This window comes from Nicotiana tabacum, chromosome 21 (assembly GCF_000715075.1).
Source record: "Nicotiana tabacum cultivar K326 chromosome 21, ASM71507v2, whole genome shotgun sequence".
In the NCBI taxonomy this organism is placed as follows: Eukaryota; Viridiplantae; Streptophyta; class Magnoliopsida; order Solanales; family Solanaceae; genus Nicotiana; species Nicotiana tabacum.
Window position 1 is genome coordinate 5550004 of NC_134100.1, and position 18351 is coordinate 5568354.

Here is an 18351-nt window from a genome sequence, read left to right on the forward strand (position 1 = left end):
CTGCTGAGGATATTGAGGTTCCTCTCTCACGCAAGATCGTTAGATCTCCGTGCGGAGGAGGTGAGATCTCACCCTCAGGTATAACACTTGGTGTCGCATTTTCAATGTGTTCTCCACTGGCCTCGTTGAGGGAATTCAGGAGGTTATTTGTGACACCCTCTATTGCCTTTAACATTGCTTCTCCCTTTCCCGTCATCGTCGGTTTTTATGGAACTGAAGAGAGATTATCATTTCTTTCAAGGATCTAGACGAAAACTACGATTTCAGCTATAGAAATCCCCACAGACGGCGCTAAATTGTTTGACTCAAAATATGTTAAAACCTTTTGAACAAATTAATCGAAAATGAAAGAGTAAATCTTAGCTGAAGATAATAATCTCGATGATGAATAATAGTAGATAAAAGAAGATGAATGTTAAGTTTCTTTTTATTCAAGAATAGTAAGTTTCCCAGAGTCTCGATGCCCTATTACAAGGTTTTTGTCCCCCTTACATACTAGAGAGAAACTCTTCTAAATTGTAAGAAACAAAATACAAGGAATATTCGACAGAATATTCTTAATGTCTCCTAATGTGCTTACTCTACTGCAAGGGTCATACAGTCTCTTCTTTTTCCCTAAGGTCGTCTCCCTCGGGATGTCGACTCGAAGATACCCGGTCGTTTATCGTACTCGTTGTAGGTTGTGGTTGGTCAAATTTGGACCCATACAACTATAAAGCAGGTCAGGAAGCTTGACACGACAGAAGTTCGACCCGAATCAGACTAGCAGATGATTAAACAATCGGGAGCAATTTACTTAATATATTTAGTTGATATTCATAAAAAGCATCTAATAAATTATGAATTCATGAATTCATTTTGTTTAGCAAAAAAATAGATATTTCTTGCTCATTATCAGTCAATCACTTATTCACAAATTTCGTGTGGGACAAATAGTTGTCTTGACCTTAATGCAGTAGAAAACGGTTTCCAGGAGTTTTTTCTTCTCATCCTTCATTCTTTTTTGACGCACTCACATAACAGACTTCCCTCCCGTTAACTGTTTTACCTTAAAGGGGCTTTTTTTATTTTTAGTCAGCCACAGAAACTATTTGCATTTTGTAGCCGAAAAAGTGTATAAAATTTGTATAATTTTTGTATATAACATACAATATATATATATATATATATATATATATATATATATATATGAGAGAGAGAGAGAGAGAGAGAGAGAGAGAGAGAACAAAAAAGATATATCTTTTCGGTTATTATTTTGAGAGCGGTTATACCGTGTCATTTTTCCTTAAATTTAGCTAGTGTATTGATACTGTTTGTACTGTTCATGTCGTGTATTATAGCCGATTTAAGGTTTGCAGTCCATAAGGATATTTACACAAATAGTTGGTCTAATTCACTTTACCTTTCCTAACCCGTTTACATAGATTATATAGTAATATATTTGGTTTTACACATATTTACATAAATTATACAAATGTTATACATCCGCCGGTTATTTTTACTTTAAACGGTTGAGTGAGCGGCTATTCAGGTCATTTCTTCCCTGGATCCATAGCTATACTTCATCCACTGGCCTTTTTCTGCCATATTCCCATTATAGGCCTTAAGATTTGCCCCAGAAGAGGTAGGGGTGTCAATGGTTCGATTCGGTCGGTTATTTTATAAAAGTTGTACCATACCAATTTTTCGGTTATTCTATTGTGTATAACCAAGATTAGACTTTTCGAAACCGTCTCAATCATGTCGATTTCTCTTCGGTATCGGTACGGTTTGATTAATTTTCGGTATTTTTTTTATATCATGTAAAATTCACTAGTAAAGTAGAATTGCAATTACATAAGTTCTTTTATAGGACTTAACAAAACTCTCTAGACATTTTTACTGTTTAAAGGGTGATGAATTAAAAAAAAAAGATGGCTAGAGTATAGATCCATCAACTATTCTACAACAGTGTAAAAGAAATCAAACAAAAGCAAAGAAAATATTAGTCACCCGAGTTGAAAGATATACCAAGCTAGGACTCAAGAATAAAGTCTATAGAAGATTAAATATTCAAAAAGATAAATCTAAATTATATGAAGGGAAACATATTCAATACATTGTAGTTTGCTACTCATAATCGCTAGAATACTTTGTGTCTTGCTAATAAAGATACTTGAAATAACTTAGTTTAAGTAGAAGTTAATAGGTTTTACAACTTAGTATTTTGATTTTAATTACTTGGTGGCTTGTAATAGTTTTTATAATTCCAAGGCTCAAAGAAAATTTAATGCATTATTATTTTTAAACTTACTAAATAAATATATTTTCTACATGTAAAATTTATTTGGTACGGTTTGGTATTTTTTCGGTTTATTTTTATAAAATAAAAAACCTACCTTAATTATCGATGCGGTTATAGATTTATATAAAAACCTACAGTTTCTTAAAAAGAAATCTAAAAATCTATTCGATACTGTACAATTCGATCGATTTAGTCGGTTTTCGAATATCCATTGACACCCCTAAGAAGAGCCATGACTCGGACATGCCAATGCTCTATATGGTTACTTACTTTCCAGATTACACATTGAAATAGTATAATTGTCTATAACCAGTTGTCCCCATTTTCTTTTCAGAAAGTACTGTTTGGCACCCAATTTTAGCATTGAGTATTCATTAGATCTCCTACAGTTATTGTAGTTTGGACACTGATGCCAGGGGCGGATCCACAGCTATGATATCGGGTTCATTTGTAACTAATTTCTCGTCCGATAAATTCTTAAACGTCATCGACTATCCAAAAATTAAAGAATTAAAAATATAAAAATTTAAGAAATTTTTGCCAGTTTAGTGCATATACAATGCACTGTCAGAGTTGCCGGAGAGACCAACAAGGGTTGTGGTAAAGTTATAAGTGTTTCTTCATCCTTAACCAGAGGTCTCGGGTTCGAGTTTCTGGGTATGTAGTCCCCTTTGTTAGGGAGCGTTTTACCCCCAATGTAGAATTTTTTGGCGCGAATCCAAATTTAGTCGGACCCCAATATAAATACCGGACACCGGATGTAAAAAAAAAAAAAAAAAAAAAGAGTTGCCGGAGGAACGATGATAAAAGAACTTTCTCTAATTTTTTTGGCATTAATGTCTATTATTGTAACAATATTAGGATATAATTAATTATCTTCGAGGGGATGGGCATCTACAAGAAGAAAAAAAGAAGAATATCTAATACTATTAAAAAATAATTATCTTCAAAGGAAAGTTGGGTTATCTGTAGACTTGGCAAAAAGAGAAAAAGAAAAGAAAAATATTTATAAACACCACAGGAAATTTAAAAAAAAATAAAATAGAGATACTGTTTACTAACTAATAAATACTTCTATTTTTTTTTTAAATATAACCATTCTAATAGACTATAAGAAATAGAATTATTGAGATGTTGAAACATTAAATTCTTATCATTTAAAAAAGAAATCCAATGATTTTACGTATTGAAAAGTCACATTTGGCATATGTTCAAAGGAAACATTTCTTAATTAAAAAAGCATGATTAGGCGTGTTTTATATTTTTCTCTTTGTTCCTTCTTAATAATCGTGAATACTCTCTAATCAAATGAAGCATTATTTGGATTTAAATTATTATTTTGTCATCATGCATTTGTTGAGACTATTAATTAATTATGGAGCATAAACTAAGAAATCAACCTAATCCCTTTGCTGAAACCTTCTTTTACATTATAAGACGTTTTGATTTTCTTTTCTTCCCATAATAGTCATAATACAGTTGTACTATTATTTTCCATAAGATCTAGTTTTAGCTGTTTTAAGTACATTTTGAGAAGAAAATACAAAATAAAAAAAAGATATTGATATACTTATCCTAGATCTTGAAAAGATTTTCCTATCACATCCAATTGCCTTTTCTCCTCTTCATGCGGGAGAAATTCAAAAATAGCAGATTTATAAGTGTTCGTTTAAAAATAGTCACAGTTTCAAAAGTAATCAAAATTTAGTCATTTTTTATGTAAAGATAAATCTGAACCAAAACAATGTTCATGAAAATGTTGGTTTATGTTTAGTTAACAATGGCATGCTGAAAATGTTGGTTTATGTTTAGTCAACAATGGCATGCCAATTGGAAGAGTTGGTGGAAAGAGTTGGTGTGGATGCTAGGAGGAAGCTTCCTCCTTTGATGTCACCCATGACATCAAGAGGAGGTAGTTTGATGTCACCAATGACATCAAGAGGAGGTCTTTACCTCTATAAATAGATGTACTCCTTCATTTGTAGAAACCATCCCAAAATAATACAATACATTGTAGTGAGTAGAGAGTTAAGAGAGAAATTCTCTTAAGTGTAATTGGGAAATCTCCCCTTCCTTTGTTAATATTAAAAGGGCAATTGTTCTCTGGTGGACGTAGGATTATTTGGATCCGAACCACGTTAAATCTTGTGTTCTTTCTTTTACGTTTCCGCTAACAATTGGTATCAGAGCGACAGGATTCTTTAACGATCCAAGGAGAAAGAACAAGCAAATATGAGTTCCATGAAGTTTGAAATTGATAGATTCAATGGACGCAACAACTTCAATATCTGGAAGATCCAGATGATGGCGTTACTGCGGAGGGAAGGTTCAATCCATGCTATTGACGGAAAGTATCCTACGGATATATCAGCTCCTGACAAGGAGAAGATTGAAGGGGATGCATTGAGTGCAATCCAACTATCCCTTGCACCTAACGTGCTTTGTGAAGTGAGTACGGGTACCGAAGAGACGGCCAAACAGTTGTGGGAATAGCTAGAAGGACTATACCAAGACCGATCAGTGACAACAAGAATGTTGTTACAACGGCGTCTTCACACATTTAAGATGGGGTCAGGTACTTCGTTACAAGATCATTTAGATGCGTTTAATAAACTTGTCATGGACTTACAGATTGCAGGAATTAAAAGGGAGGAGGAGACGCTTGCATGTGCTTTGCTATTTTCATTGACTTCAGGATATCGTGATATTGAGAATTCAATGATGTATAGAAAGGAGCCTATCAAGCTTGAGCAAGTGCGGCAGGCACTTAACTCTAGTGATGTGCGGAGGCACATTGAAGGAGATAGAGATGACCGGGCAAGTGGCCTCTTACGGACTAGCCAACAGGGAAAGACCAAATCAAAGCACAGATCAAAGTCTCATGTGAACAAGAAGAATACAGAGTGTTAGGGTTGTGGCAAGAAGGGGCACTTTGAATGAGATTGCCCAATGTCAAAGTCCAAGTCCAAGGAAAAGGCGAGTGCATCTACAGTTGAACAGATACATAATTTTGATAATGATTATGTACTAACAACATCGTGTAATAATAATAGTAGTTATGAAAACAAATGGGTGTTAGACTCTGCTTGTACTCTGCATATGACGTTCCGAAAAGACTGGTTTAGCAGCTACGAGAAAAATGGAGGAACCGTAGTAATGGGCAATAATGCAACTTGTGCAATAGTTGGCATTGGCTCAGTTCGGGTTCGCTGCCATGATGGAATCGTGAGGACTATTACACAAGTCCGTCATGTTCCTGATCTGAAGAAGAATTTGATCTCCTTGGGTACTCTGGATGAACAAGGCTACAGGTACATGAGCGAAGCAGGAACTATGAAGGTGACTAAAGGTTCTTTAGTCATGCTGAAAGGCAAGCTGGAGAACGGCCTTTACACATTGGCCGGAAGCACCATTGTTGGCTCTGCAAATGCATCTACAGTGCAGTTATCTAATGATGACAAGGCAAGACTATGGCACATGAGACTGGGTCATATGAGCGCACGTGGACTGGAGATGTTGAGCAATCGTAAACTTTTGGAAGGTGAGAAGATCAGCACGCTTGACTTCTGTGAGCACTGCGTTCTAGGGAAGCAGAAGAAGGTCGCCTTCAGCACTGGCAAACACAAGACAAGAGGAGTGCTAGACTACATCCATTCAGATTTATGGGGTCCTTCTAAACTTCCATCGAAGGGCGGAAAGAGGTATCTTCTCATTTTTATTGATGATTTCTCACGAAAGGTTTGGGTGTATTTTTTGAAGGCAAAAAGTGATGCTTTTGAAGCATTTAAAGAGTGGAAGATTTTGATTGAAAATCAAATGGAGCGGAAAATCAAGTATCTTCGCACAGACAATGGCTTGGAGTTTTGCAATGAAGAGTTTAATGAATTCTGCAAGGTTCATGGGATCTCAAGACATAGGACTGTCAGGCATACCCCACAGCAGAATGGAGTTGCCGAGAGAATGAACAGAACTCTTCTTGAAAAGGCTCGTTGTATGCTCCTACAAGCCAAAATGTCCAAAGTATTTTGGGCTGAAGCAGTTCACACTGCTGCTCATATTGTCAATCGATCTCCAGCATCGGCAATTGACTTTAAGACTCCGAATGAGGTATGGTCAGGTGAACCCTCTAACTATTCATACTTACGAGTATTTGGGTGTCCAACTTATTATCACGTTAATGAAGGAAAGCTTGAACCAAGGGCTAAGAAGGCCATATTCGTAGGGTATGTGGATGGAGTAAAAAGGTACAAACTTTGGTGTTTGTCTTTACTCAAATTTATAGTTAGTAGAGATGTCACCTTCGATGAATCCTCTATACTTGATCCCCGTAAAGTTTCCGTGGAGTTTTCAGGAAACAAGAACAACGAGCAGGTGGAGCTTCCGGTGGAGCTTGCCAAGGAAAAGGATCAAGAGACTCAGGTTAAAGATGAGTCAGAAGATGTAGGCGTTGAAGAACTTGCTGTCAATGAACCATACACAATTGTGAAAGGGAGGGAGAAGAGGCAGACACGAGAACCGGAACGCCTTATAAATCAAGCAAACTTGATTGCATATGCGTTCGTAGCTGCACAAGAAGAGATTAAAGATCTGGAGCCCTCCTCGTATATTGAAGCAACTTCTTGCAAGGATGCCGCACAATGGCGGTTAGCCATGACTGAAGAGATGGAGTCTCTTCACAAGAATCAAACATGGGTCTTAGTGAAAAGACAAAAGGGGAAGAGGACAGTTGGATGCAAGTGGGTCTACCGAAAGAAAGAGGGAATTCCTGAAGTGGAAGATGCTAGGTTCAAGGCGAGATTGGTTGCAAAAGGTTTCAGCCAAAAGGAGGGAATTGACTACAATGAGATTTTCTCTCCGGTCGTGAAGCATAGCTCAATTCGCGTGCTACTAGCATTGGTTGCACAATTTGACTTGGAGCTTCAACAGCTTGATGTCAAAACTGCTTTCTTACACGGTGATCTAGAAGAGACAATCTATATGGATCAACCTGAAGGTTTCCTAGCTGAGGGAAAAGAAGATCACGTATGCCAACTAAAGAAGTCTTTGTATGGTTTGAAGCAATCCCCTAGACAGTGGTACAAGAGGTTTGATGCATTCATGACTACACATGAATTCTCAAGGAGTGCATTTGATAGTTGTGTGTATCACAAGAAGATGTCTGGTAACTCAATGATTTATTTACTGTTGTATGTTGATGATATGTTTATTGCTGCTAACAACATTACAGAGATAAATGCTTTGAAGAAACTATTGAGTAAGGAATTTGACATGAAGGATTTAGGAGCTGCAAAGAAAATCCTTGGTATGGAGATTTCAAGAGAAGACGATGTTGTACATCTTTCTCAGAAGAGGTATATTGAAAGGGTTCTCGAGAGATTCAATATGCAAACGTGCAAGCCTGTAAGTACACCATTAGCTCCTCATTTTAAACTTTCAGAGTCACAAATGCCTCAGTCTGAGGATGAGGTGGAGCATATGTCAAAGATTCCTTATGCCAGTGCAGTTGGTAGTATTATGTATGCTATGGTATGCACACGTCCTGATATTGCTCAATCTGTAAGTGTGGTAAGTAGATACATGTCCAACCCAGGAAAGAGGCATTGGGAAGCTGTCAAGTGGATATTGAGATATCTCAAATGAGCTTCTGGTGTTGGTCTTACCTTTCGAAAAAGTGGTACAGGTATTTCAATTCTCGGTTATGTGGATTCTGACTATGCAGGAGATCTTGACAGAAGAAGGTCCACAACTGGATACATCTTTACCCTCGTTGGCAGTGCCGTCAGTTGGAAGTCGACTTTGCAGTCGATTGTCGCTTTGTCTACGACAGAAGCAGAATACATGGCAGCAGCGGAGGCGGTAAAGGAAGCTATCTGGTTGAAAAGTTTAGTAGCGGAATTGAGTTTGGTTCAGCTGGAATCAACTCTTAGATGTGATAGTCAGAGTGCTATTCATCTAATGAAAAATCAGAGATTTCATGAGCGCACTAAACACATTGATGTCATATTTCATTTTATTCAAGATGTTATTGATGAGGGAACTATCCAGGTCGTGAAGGTTATCACAAACGATAATGCTGCAGACATGTTGACTAAGATAGTCCCGCTCGCTAAGTTTGCACACTGCAAGGACTTGGCGGGGGTGTGCATCAACTGATGCAACTCCGAAGAGAACAGTTGCTAGGTGGAGGTGGTATGTTCAACAATGGTTTGATTCTTCTTGTTTCTTACAACGGAGTTGCCCAGTAAGCTTAGAAGTTTTGGCCAGAGTTGTTCACACGCTCGAAACGCAAACCAAGGTGGAGATTGAAAATGTTGGTTTATGTTTAGTTAACAATGGCATGCTGAAAATGTTGGTTTATGTTTAGTCAACAATGGCATGCCAATTGGAAGAGTTGGTGGAAAGAGTTGGTGTGGATGCTAGGAGGAAGCTTCCTCCTTTGATGTCACCCATGACATCAAGAGGAGGTAGTTTGATGTCACCAATGACATCAAGAGGAGGTCTTTACCTCTATAAATAGATGTACTCCTTCATTTGTAGAAACCATCCCAAAATAATACAATACATTGTAGTGAGTAGAGAGTTAAGAGAGAAATTCTCTTAAGTGTAATTGGGAAATCTCCCCTTCCTTTGTTAATATTAAAAGGGCAATTGTTCTCTGGTGGACGTAAGATTATTTTGATCCGAACCACGTTAAATCTTGTGTTCTTTCTTTTACGTTTCCGCTAACAGTTCAAAATTCTGAAGTTACTATAACAATTACTTACACGAGGTGATGCGAGAATTTTTGTATTAGATTGTGGAATACGTGTCACAATAAAGTTAATTATTGACCTTAATATTACAATCTCTACATAATAGTTTATGCATTATTATTCATCACATAATAGACCCATAATAATAAATGTAAAAATCATATTCTGGTTCCAATCATACTTATTTAGGACTGGCTCATTTTTTTTAGTGTAAATATTTGTTGTACAACTTGCTTCAACCATTGCACAGTCAGACCTCTCTATAATAACATTCCTATATAACAACACTTCACTATAAAAGACAAGGTTTTTTCGGAATCAATTTTTATGTTATGTTATAATATATATTCTTTATAATAACAGTTTTTATAACATCCAAAAATATTCGGAACAAATAAAGCTGTTATAGAAAGATTTGACAGCATAATTCTCTTATAAATGAATTTAAAAAATATGCAAAACCAACGACCACTGTACAAGGAACTCAATCGTGATACCTTTTCATAATCTTGAAAAGCTTCTTTGCAAAGTTCACTTTTCAACTCTTAAATGCATTGAGCCATTGACAAGATTTAATTATTCTATTATAGTTATTTCCTTTCGAAATTAGATAATTATTCTATCTCCATTTTCCTAATAGTTACTTTATCCTTCTAAAAAGAATGAACTTATTACTATTTGGGGAATTAAACAAAGTTTTCTTTTATAATATCCTTTGTAAATAGTTATAAATGTTTAAATTATTAATTATTGTGACTTATGATAATTTTTATGCAGTTTATAAGTATATAAATTTTTATTTTTATAAACTTATACAATTTATATTTGAATTCCCACATTTTTTTATCAATTTGACTCTCATATATTTCAAAAAGGATCAAACAAATTGAAATAGTTAGGCAAATTAGTCTTCTAGCCTATTTGGCCAAGCTTCTCCAAGGCCAAAAATGCTCTCTCTTTTTTTCCTTCAAAAAGTACTTTTTTTTAAGTTGAAGTTTTTGGCCAAGTTTTTAGGAGAAAAAATAGTTTCTTTCCAAAAATAATGTTTTGACAAGAACTATTTAGAATAATACACTTAGAAGCATTTTTCAAAAGTTTGGTCAAACACTAATTGTTGCTGAGGAGTATTTTTCAAATTAATTAATCGGTATTTTTCAAATTAAATAGTCAAACATAAACTACTTCTCAATAAAAGTACTTTTGATAAAAGTATTTTTGAGAAAAAAACACTTTCTCAATATGTGTTTATGCGTATGTCAAGGCATTATTTTAGAGAAGTATTAATATCATTTAATAATTTTGTCTTAAAATTTAGAATAAATTTTATATAGTTTTTGTCACTTTTGGTGGTCCCAACTCCACTAAGGAAAAATAGAAAAAGAGTTAGCTTATGCATGGAAATTCCAACTAAGAATAACTACCAATGACGGCCTCTACCACGCGGGAATGCACGCAACATTCCAAAACTAAGCCGAAATATAAGATTTTTTATTGGGTATTATCACTTTTAACATGCGCAAAAAATAATTTATTTTTTTATAGTCGAAAAAGTATATAAACTTTATATAATTTTTATATATAATAACATATAGAATATATATATATATATATATATGCAAAAAAAATATTTTTTAGGCTATGATTTTAAAAGCGGCTATACAATTTTTATTTTATTTTATTACTATTATTCATTAAAAAAAAAAAAAAAAGAACGACTCCACTTTCAAATTTTCTTCTCTACTTTCTCTCCTTTCTCTCTTTCATCTTCACGTCCAGTTTGGCATAGATTCTCTCCTACCAGTTCATATATATATCTCCAATATTAGAAATAAATAAAGTAAAGAGAGTTTTAATTATAGCTTTTTTGGAATTCCACTATGAATGAAAAAGCAAGAGTTTCAAAGGAGCTTAATGCTAAACATATGAAGGTACTTTCTTTAGCTTCCTTAATTCCCTTTAAATTTGGTTTTGTTTTATGTTTTAAGAATATTTTTCGTCAGAATTAACCCAAGTTTAGATTTGTCGAGTAAATTTTAATCCATAGTTTAATAGAGCATATATAAGTATGTTCATGACTCAGTATTGTTCTTGGTGTTTTTTTGTTTCTGGGGTTGTTTGATTCTTGAATTATGTATAAAAGACATTATTTCGCTTAATTTTTTATGGGGTTTCAATTAAACAACTTCTCTATGAAATTCTGAAAAAGGATGTAACCGTTATATATTTAAGAATAATTTAACTTTAAAATATCGTTTTACCTTAACTTGTATGCTTTTATAGTCACAACAATTTAAAGCGTATTTAAGACCACAAGTTTTCGGAGGTATATTACTTTCTTTAATGTTGTGCCCAATCAAACTTTCAGGACACTACATAAATTGAAACGGAGGGAGAGACTCAAGTAAATTTAATCCTTAATTTGATAGAACATGCTTATAACACATCATCATTCTTGGTATTTTCTGTTCTGGGGTTGATCCTGATTCTTGAATTATGTTGGTTCGAACAAAAATAGGACTTTTCGAGTTTATGAGATTGCCAAAAATTAAGTTTCTTGCTTAAATTTAATGGGGTTTCAATAAAACAGCTTCTGTATGAAGTTCTGAAGTAAACAAAAAAGTAGAAGAAAAAGATGTGGATTTTGGCCTTCTTCTGGTATTGAATGTGTGTTCATAATTATTCATATTGACTGTTTAATTTGGAGAATTTTCACTTGCTTGTGTGCAAAAAAATTTAGCTTTATTGGTATTTGACTTTACTTGACAAATAGGTGGTTGGTATTTAGATTCATTCCTTGACAGACTGCCATATGTATGTGTCCAACCTGTATTTCAACTGATATTGATTAATACAGGTCTTATTCATTTGATATGTCTGAGGTTGGTTTAGCATTATATACTAACTTCTCTGTCCAACCAACAATATAAATTATAGAATTTTGGGTTCTTTTTCATTTTAGGCTCTAGCAATGAAAGAATTAAAAAAATAAAAATCACTAAGTATATAAGTTCTTGACTACCCTCCCCAGACCCCACTAGTGGGATTTTAGTGGGTCGTTGGGGTAAGGGTAAGGTCTGCGTACACACTACCCTCCCCAGACCCCACTAGTGGGATTTTACTGGTTCATTATTGTTGTTGTTGTATATAAGTTCTTGGAGATTTGATGAGATTTCAATGTATTTGATGTCTACGTTGCGTGGACTCTCAAAAACAGCGGCTGGATCCGACACGCACCCATCGACATTTTCGGAGAGTCCGAGCAATATAGTTTGATGTTAATTAGCCCCTACTTCTGAGTAGTGATTCATGTCAAGTTTGGTGCTATCACCAATAAATGTTACAGTATTAAATTAGTATGTTGTGGCTGTACACAACTGTATAAGTTGAGAAGGTCATTGAGGATTTTCTTTACTTGTTTAACAATAGTAGTGTTAGGTGCAAACGGAACTTCAATCATTTTCAGAATTTTGTCTCTCTTTTTCCTACCCTTTCTAGTGCTCAGCTTTTTGGCCTATGTGAGCTATGAGACTTCAACAAAAGCAGGTTAGGGGAGAAAAGAGAAGAAAATTATATTCACGTAAACAAGAAAAGTTGGGTCTGATAAACATTTTGTCTGAATTATGAATAAGTAACAGGTCTAGTTCACTTAAAATTGAGTATTCAATATATGAACAAAAATCGCCGAAACAGGAAAAGTTGCATTATTACTTGGCTTGATATCAAAAGCATGCATGGAAAATAAGGTATTGCCATTGTTAGTTATATCATACAGAAGCTTTCTGGTAAGGGTAAAGCAGCATTTTGATCGGAAGAAATAAGAGCGAAGGAAAAATTTTCTAGCGAGATGTCATTTATGCAGCATCACTTGGACATTAAAACAACACCTAACTTCTTTACCATTGATCTGAGAGAGTGTGGATTTGTTGACTGCAGTGCTATCAAGTGTTGTTTTGAGCTGCTGTTGCTTTGGGAAAAGGTGGATTTTCCTAGTCACTAAACTAGGCTAGTCCTTTATTAACAACACAGAGAGAGAATTTGAGGCTGAATATTTTTCTGGATACTTGATTGAGCCATTGAGCCGAATTTAATAGCATTCAGACATATTCTTGAATTTGAAATGTGGCTGTATTTGAAAATATTTCTGTTTTTACCTTTCAAGAAGCTAGCAGTTTCTAAATATTTTTTCCATTAAACTTAAAAGAACTAATATTGTTACACTTAAGTTTTACTACCTCTATAAGAAAATGATTCTTTTTTCTTGTATCCTTCTCACAGATACTTGAGGGACTACTTAAATTGCCAGAGAATCGAGAATGTGCCGACTGCAAAAGCAGGTATTCCTTTGAGTATCACTATCCGTAGCTTATTGTGTTGGGCTAAAACAGCCCAAATATACTTTTAATATGGTGTGATATTGTCGTCTTTGGGCTAAGCTAGTATGATCTTTCCCAAAATACCTCACACCACTAAGAGTATCTAACAGCTTATAAGTAGATTCTTTTTCATTTCTACTTTCCATGTGGGACTTTGTTCACACACCCAACATAATGTGAACGAGAAAGACGTAATGATACGCTTAAACTCCATTTTGGTTGCTTGCACTCTATTGACTACTTGTTTTATGCAGAGGTCCAAGATGGGCTAGTGTGAACCTGGGAATCTTCATATGCTTACACTGTTCTGGTGTTCACAGGAGTCTTGGAGTACATATATCAAAGGTCTTGTTTCACAGTTCTTGTACTTCACTTTCCTTCTTTAACTTTTACATATTATCTGCTTCAACTTGGTTTCATCTCGTCACTTGTACGTGTTAGAATGATGATTAATGGTGCTATCTCGTTACCACTGATCATCTTCACGAACTACATTTAACTTTTTCCATTTCTGTTTATTTGCATAATAATGTCACGGGTTTGAGCCTGTGGAAGCAGCCACTAATGCTTGCATTAGGTTAGGTTGTCTATATCACACCCATTTAGATGCGGCCCTTCCCCGGACCCTGTGTGAACGCGGGATGCCTTGTGCACCGGACTGCCCTTTGCCCGTCCGACTCATTTTTAAAATTTTTGATACTCAATATTCCATAAGTTTTCTCATAACATTTCAATGGAACTTATGCATTATCGTGATGCAGGTACGATCTGCTACATTGGACACCTGGCTTCCCGAGCAGGTTGCATTTATACAAAGTGAGCCAACAATATTTTCCTCTGGCTCTTAACTATTTTCAGCAGTCTTTTCTTCTTCTTTAATAACTTGATTTCTTCTTACATTTAGCAATGGGAAATCAGAAATCAAATAGCTATTGGGAAGCCGAGCTGCCTCCCAAATCCGGCAGAGTTGGTATTGAAAATTTTATCAGATCAAAGTATGATATCACAGTTGATTGTTCCGCAAAATTATCTTACTATTATTGTTATCAAGTCATGAGTTTCTTCACCTGAATTTGGAAATATTTCACTTCAAGATCAACTTTATTAACCACTGTAAATTTGCCAGATATGTGGAGAAAAGATGGATACCACGAAAGGGGAATGTGAAAGCATCTCCTCGTGTCAGAGGAGAACATAATTCGGCTAGTAAACAGGGGACTGACGGGGATACAGTGTATATCAAGCGGAATATTGCACCTCCTGAATTACCTAAGCAGGTAAATACGTCGGTTCTGTTGATTTACTGGATTTGTATATATTCGCTCGAAGTATTTAGATGCATTTTATTCCAGTGCATGTTACAGGTCGCCTCCACTGCTTCCTTCATTTTGTAGCTACTGCATTGATCACATACAGGTTGGCTACATGATATGATTTTAATAAGTAAATTATATCGATACTTCTGAATAGTTATGATATAAATAACTTTTATTAGCTAAAATAAAAACAAATTTTGCATTAACATTATATCAATTTAGGACAGATTGTTTGGATATGATGTTTTATTTCGGCTTTTCTAACTCCTCTGTCTGCACATTTAGATGATCCTTTAGAGTCTTTCCGGTACCTTATATCTTGTATCAGTAGATAAAACTCTTTTTTGGTCAATGTTCTGAACAGATTGCCGCTGATCCTAAGCCAAAAGTTGTTCAGAATGCAAAACCAGTAGCCGCTGTGGAAGAAGCAAAGCAAAAGGCTAATGTAACCCCCCGGCTGTCTGAATATCTAAAGTTTTCGACTTTCTCTTCATACTTTAGATTGATACGGAATTTGATGTTTGGATATGGTTAATAGGTTTCTTCTGATTCCCAGCAAAAGGTTCTTCAGAATGTAGTACCGTCAATCTCTCAAGTCGCAAAAGCAAAGCCTGAAGCGAATTTCTCCCCAACTGTATCAACAGCTAGCAACAACTATGCTGCTGACCCAAATGGAAATGGATCTGTTCTAAAGACACATTCGATAGGAGTGCCCCAACGTATGTCTAACTAACTATAATATTTATTTGGACTAACATGAAAATAATTATGCTTCTGCTGCTTATTCCCTATTATCTTTCACCTCGATTTCTTAGTATTTTGTTATTGTTACAGCTTGTTGGTACTGTTTCCTTGTGTCGTTATTATCTTTCTGGCCCTATTTTGTTGATATTGCTTGTTTTTTACTGTTTCTGTTCGTCTTTCTTGAGCCGAGGGTCTTTCGGAAACAGTCTCTCTACCTATCCTCCCCAAACCCCACGTATGGGATTTCACTGGTTTGTTGTTGTTGTTGTTGCTGCTGCTGCTGCTGCTACTTCTTATTCCTGAGAGCTTTTACCTCTTTTAATTTGACTAGAATTGTTGATCTAACATGCTTGAGTTTTTCACCACTGACTTTGTCTACAAATTATGCAGCGGGGGACGCAAAAACAGTAATCGAGCAGAATGCCCGTTCTACTGTTATAGAAAACAAGAACAAATTTGATGCAGGAATTGAGGAACTGATAAAAGATTTTCAATGGAATACCCAGCCTGTCTTAGAAAACCCCTTGCAAAATGTGAAGAATGAGGTAATGGATCTCTTCGGCGAGGTGCTTCCTTTAACATTATCAGTTAGAGTTGAAAATCCGCAAGTTATAACAATCATTATTACTTTATTAGTGCCTCGCGCAGGAATCAGATAGACCAAAATATCACTAGGCTAATACTTAACTGTTCTTCCCCTTTCTAGGCAAGTGCATATGTTAAAAAAACACCATATAACTAGCTTTAGTAAAGTCCGGGAGAAGTAGTTAACATTGATTCTCTAGATTGATTTCCTAAGATTGTGGAAGTTAGTGTTATTATGTGCAGCGCTAATCTAAGTTGCTCGGACTCTTCACTTTTGGTGTCGCACCTGTGTCGACACGACGTGGGTGCGGGATCCGTACCGGATCTAGTCAACCATTTTTGAGTACTTTGAACAAAATCGACGGAGAAATTTGGGGCAGATACAATGATTTCGGAAATTAGAACAAAGCCTAGGGTAAAATTGAAGAAAATGAAATACCTTGTATATTATGTCAGTTCTTTTCCTTTTATCTCCTGCTCGGATTCTCCGCTTGATCAATATTTGCACCCGAGTTCGAGCAACTTAGGCGCTAATAAGGTTAAATGTGTTTTTCTTAAAAGGCCTTTGCCCAATTCTCTGCATGATTTCTCTATACTGATCATATTCATGTAATAGCGCACTGATTGTCCTACTTCTATCCGTTGGCAGCAACAAAAGTCGCTGAATCCACAGCAGCCTCCTCTGGTGCCTACTACAGTAAAGCATTTTAGTTGTCCTCAAACCATGTATCAAGCTTCAAATGGAAACCAGCAATTTTATCAGGTCCATGGAAATAAGCAGGTTGGCCTATTGAATATAATGAGTTTTTTTAAATCCTAAATCAAGAATTCTCTCTTACTTTTATCTTCAACTTTTTTCATTCAGATGGGAAGCGCTCAACATTTACACGCATCTACGCCATCAGCCTATGCTCTAAACCCCAGGTACTCGAAGCATTATGTTGATTTGCTAAGTGTGCATATCGCATTCACCTCTTGTTTAGACCATGTGTATTTACCTTTCTTTAGCTAACTTGGTAAAATTTGGCTCTTGGTTGTTGTATAAAGGTTAAGTTTTATGCACAAGTTAAAACCGCTACCATAAAAAACAACCTAATAACCTTAACAACCACCATTTAAAGCCTAATCTATACTTAAAGCGAGCGATGCCTAATCAACAGCTGAGAGATGATGATAATTTTTTTATTTTTTTTTGGGGGGGCGGGGGGTGGTGGGGGGTGTTTAAAACAGGAAATGAGAGAAGAAAGAAGTACAAAGCTTTTTCCATTAAAAGCAAACTAGTGATATGAGTCAAACATCTCTATAACATCGTCCTGAGCATTTTTTTGTTTGCTATATCGAAATGTTGTTATAGAGAATATATATTATAATAATATGACAATTTTTTTTTTGGGAGGGGGGGTTGAGGGTTAAACCTGGAAATGGGAGAAGAAAGAAGTACACAGTTCTTCCCATTACAAGTAGACCAGTGATGTCAGTCAAACCTCTCTTTAATATCTGGATTTTTTTTTACTCCTATAGCGAAGTGTTATTATAGAGAACATATATTATAACATAACATGAAAATTGATTCCGAAAAAGCTTTGGCCGTTATAATGAAGTTTTATTATATATAGAGGACGGCTGTTATAGAGAGATCTGACTGTATTTACTGCTGCTATACGGCGAGGTAATAACCTGTTGTTTTTTCAAATATTGCAGCATGTTTTCTGCAATGCCAGTAGCTCCAATGAATGGAATAACAGCAACAGGAGCTATTAGGCCTTTGCCAAGTTTGCCAGCAGTTTCAGTTGTTCCAATGCAATCAGGATACCATTATGATTTCTCATCGTTAACGCCTGAAATGTTATCAAGACGATAAATTATCATCGAATTAATTAATATCGCTTTTCCATTTATTTAGAATCTGCAAATATTGTAAATGTTAGAACAGTTCCACAGTGACTTCTCCCATTTTTTCTTGGAGGTGTTAAACATTACAGGGAACTAAGCCATGTACCATCAATTATTGGTTGATCCATGTTATAGCAAGTTGTTCTTTTATTATATATACATGGTACAATGTCACGACCCGGATTTCCCACCATCGGGAGTCGTGATGGCGCCTACTCGTGAAAGCTAGGCAAGCCGGGTATTATAGATTCACTAACTCTTTTATTTAGCCCTTTTTAACAGTTTAAAACAACATACGATCAACAGTGAAATATTAACAATAATTAAAGACATGCGGAAGACGTAATCTGATAACTTAGCCAAAAACAAGTACGACAATACCGAGTACATCTCTATCCGGAACT

At 35.6% G+C, this 18351-nt stretch overlaps 1 protein-coding gene across 2 annotated transcripts; it reads left to right on the top strand.

Annotated features, from left to right (window-relative positions):
- The first annotated feature begins 10774 nt into the window (after positions 1-10774).
- On the top strand, positions 10775-18104 carry LOC107787380 (uncharacterized). Of its 2 annotated transcripts, none has more exons than XM_016608936.2 (12): positions 10775-10964; positions 13312-13370; positions 13664-13754; positions 14171-14225; positions 14314-14404; positions 14536-14686; positions 15090-15170; positions 15264-15444; positions 15860-16014; positions 16704-16835; positions 16920-16978; positions 17756-18104. In XM_016608936.2, exons 1-12 carry the CDS (start codon positions 10914-10916, stop codon positions 17913-17915), a joined length of 1266 nt encoding a protein of 421 aa, XP_016464422.1. In that variant the 5' UTR covers positions 10775-10913; the 3' UTR covers positions 17916-18104. The 2 variants fall into 2 exon arrangements, with proteins under 2 accessions (XP_016464422.1, XP_075098500.1); XM_075242399.1 differs by lacking the exon at positions 10775-10964 and adding an exon at positions 11025-13012.
- The last annotated feature ends 247 nt before the right edge of the window (positions 18105-18351 follow it).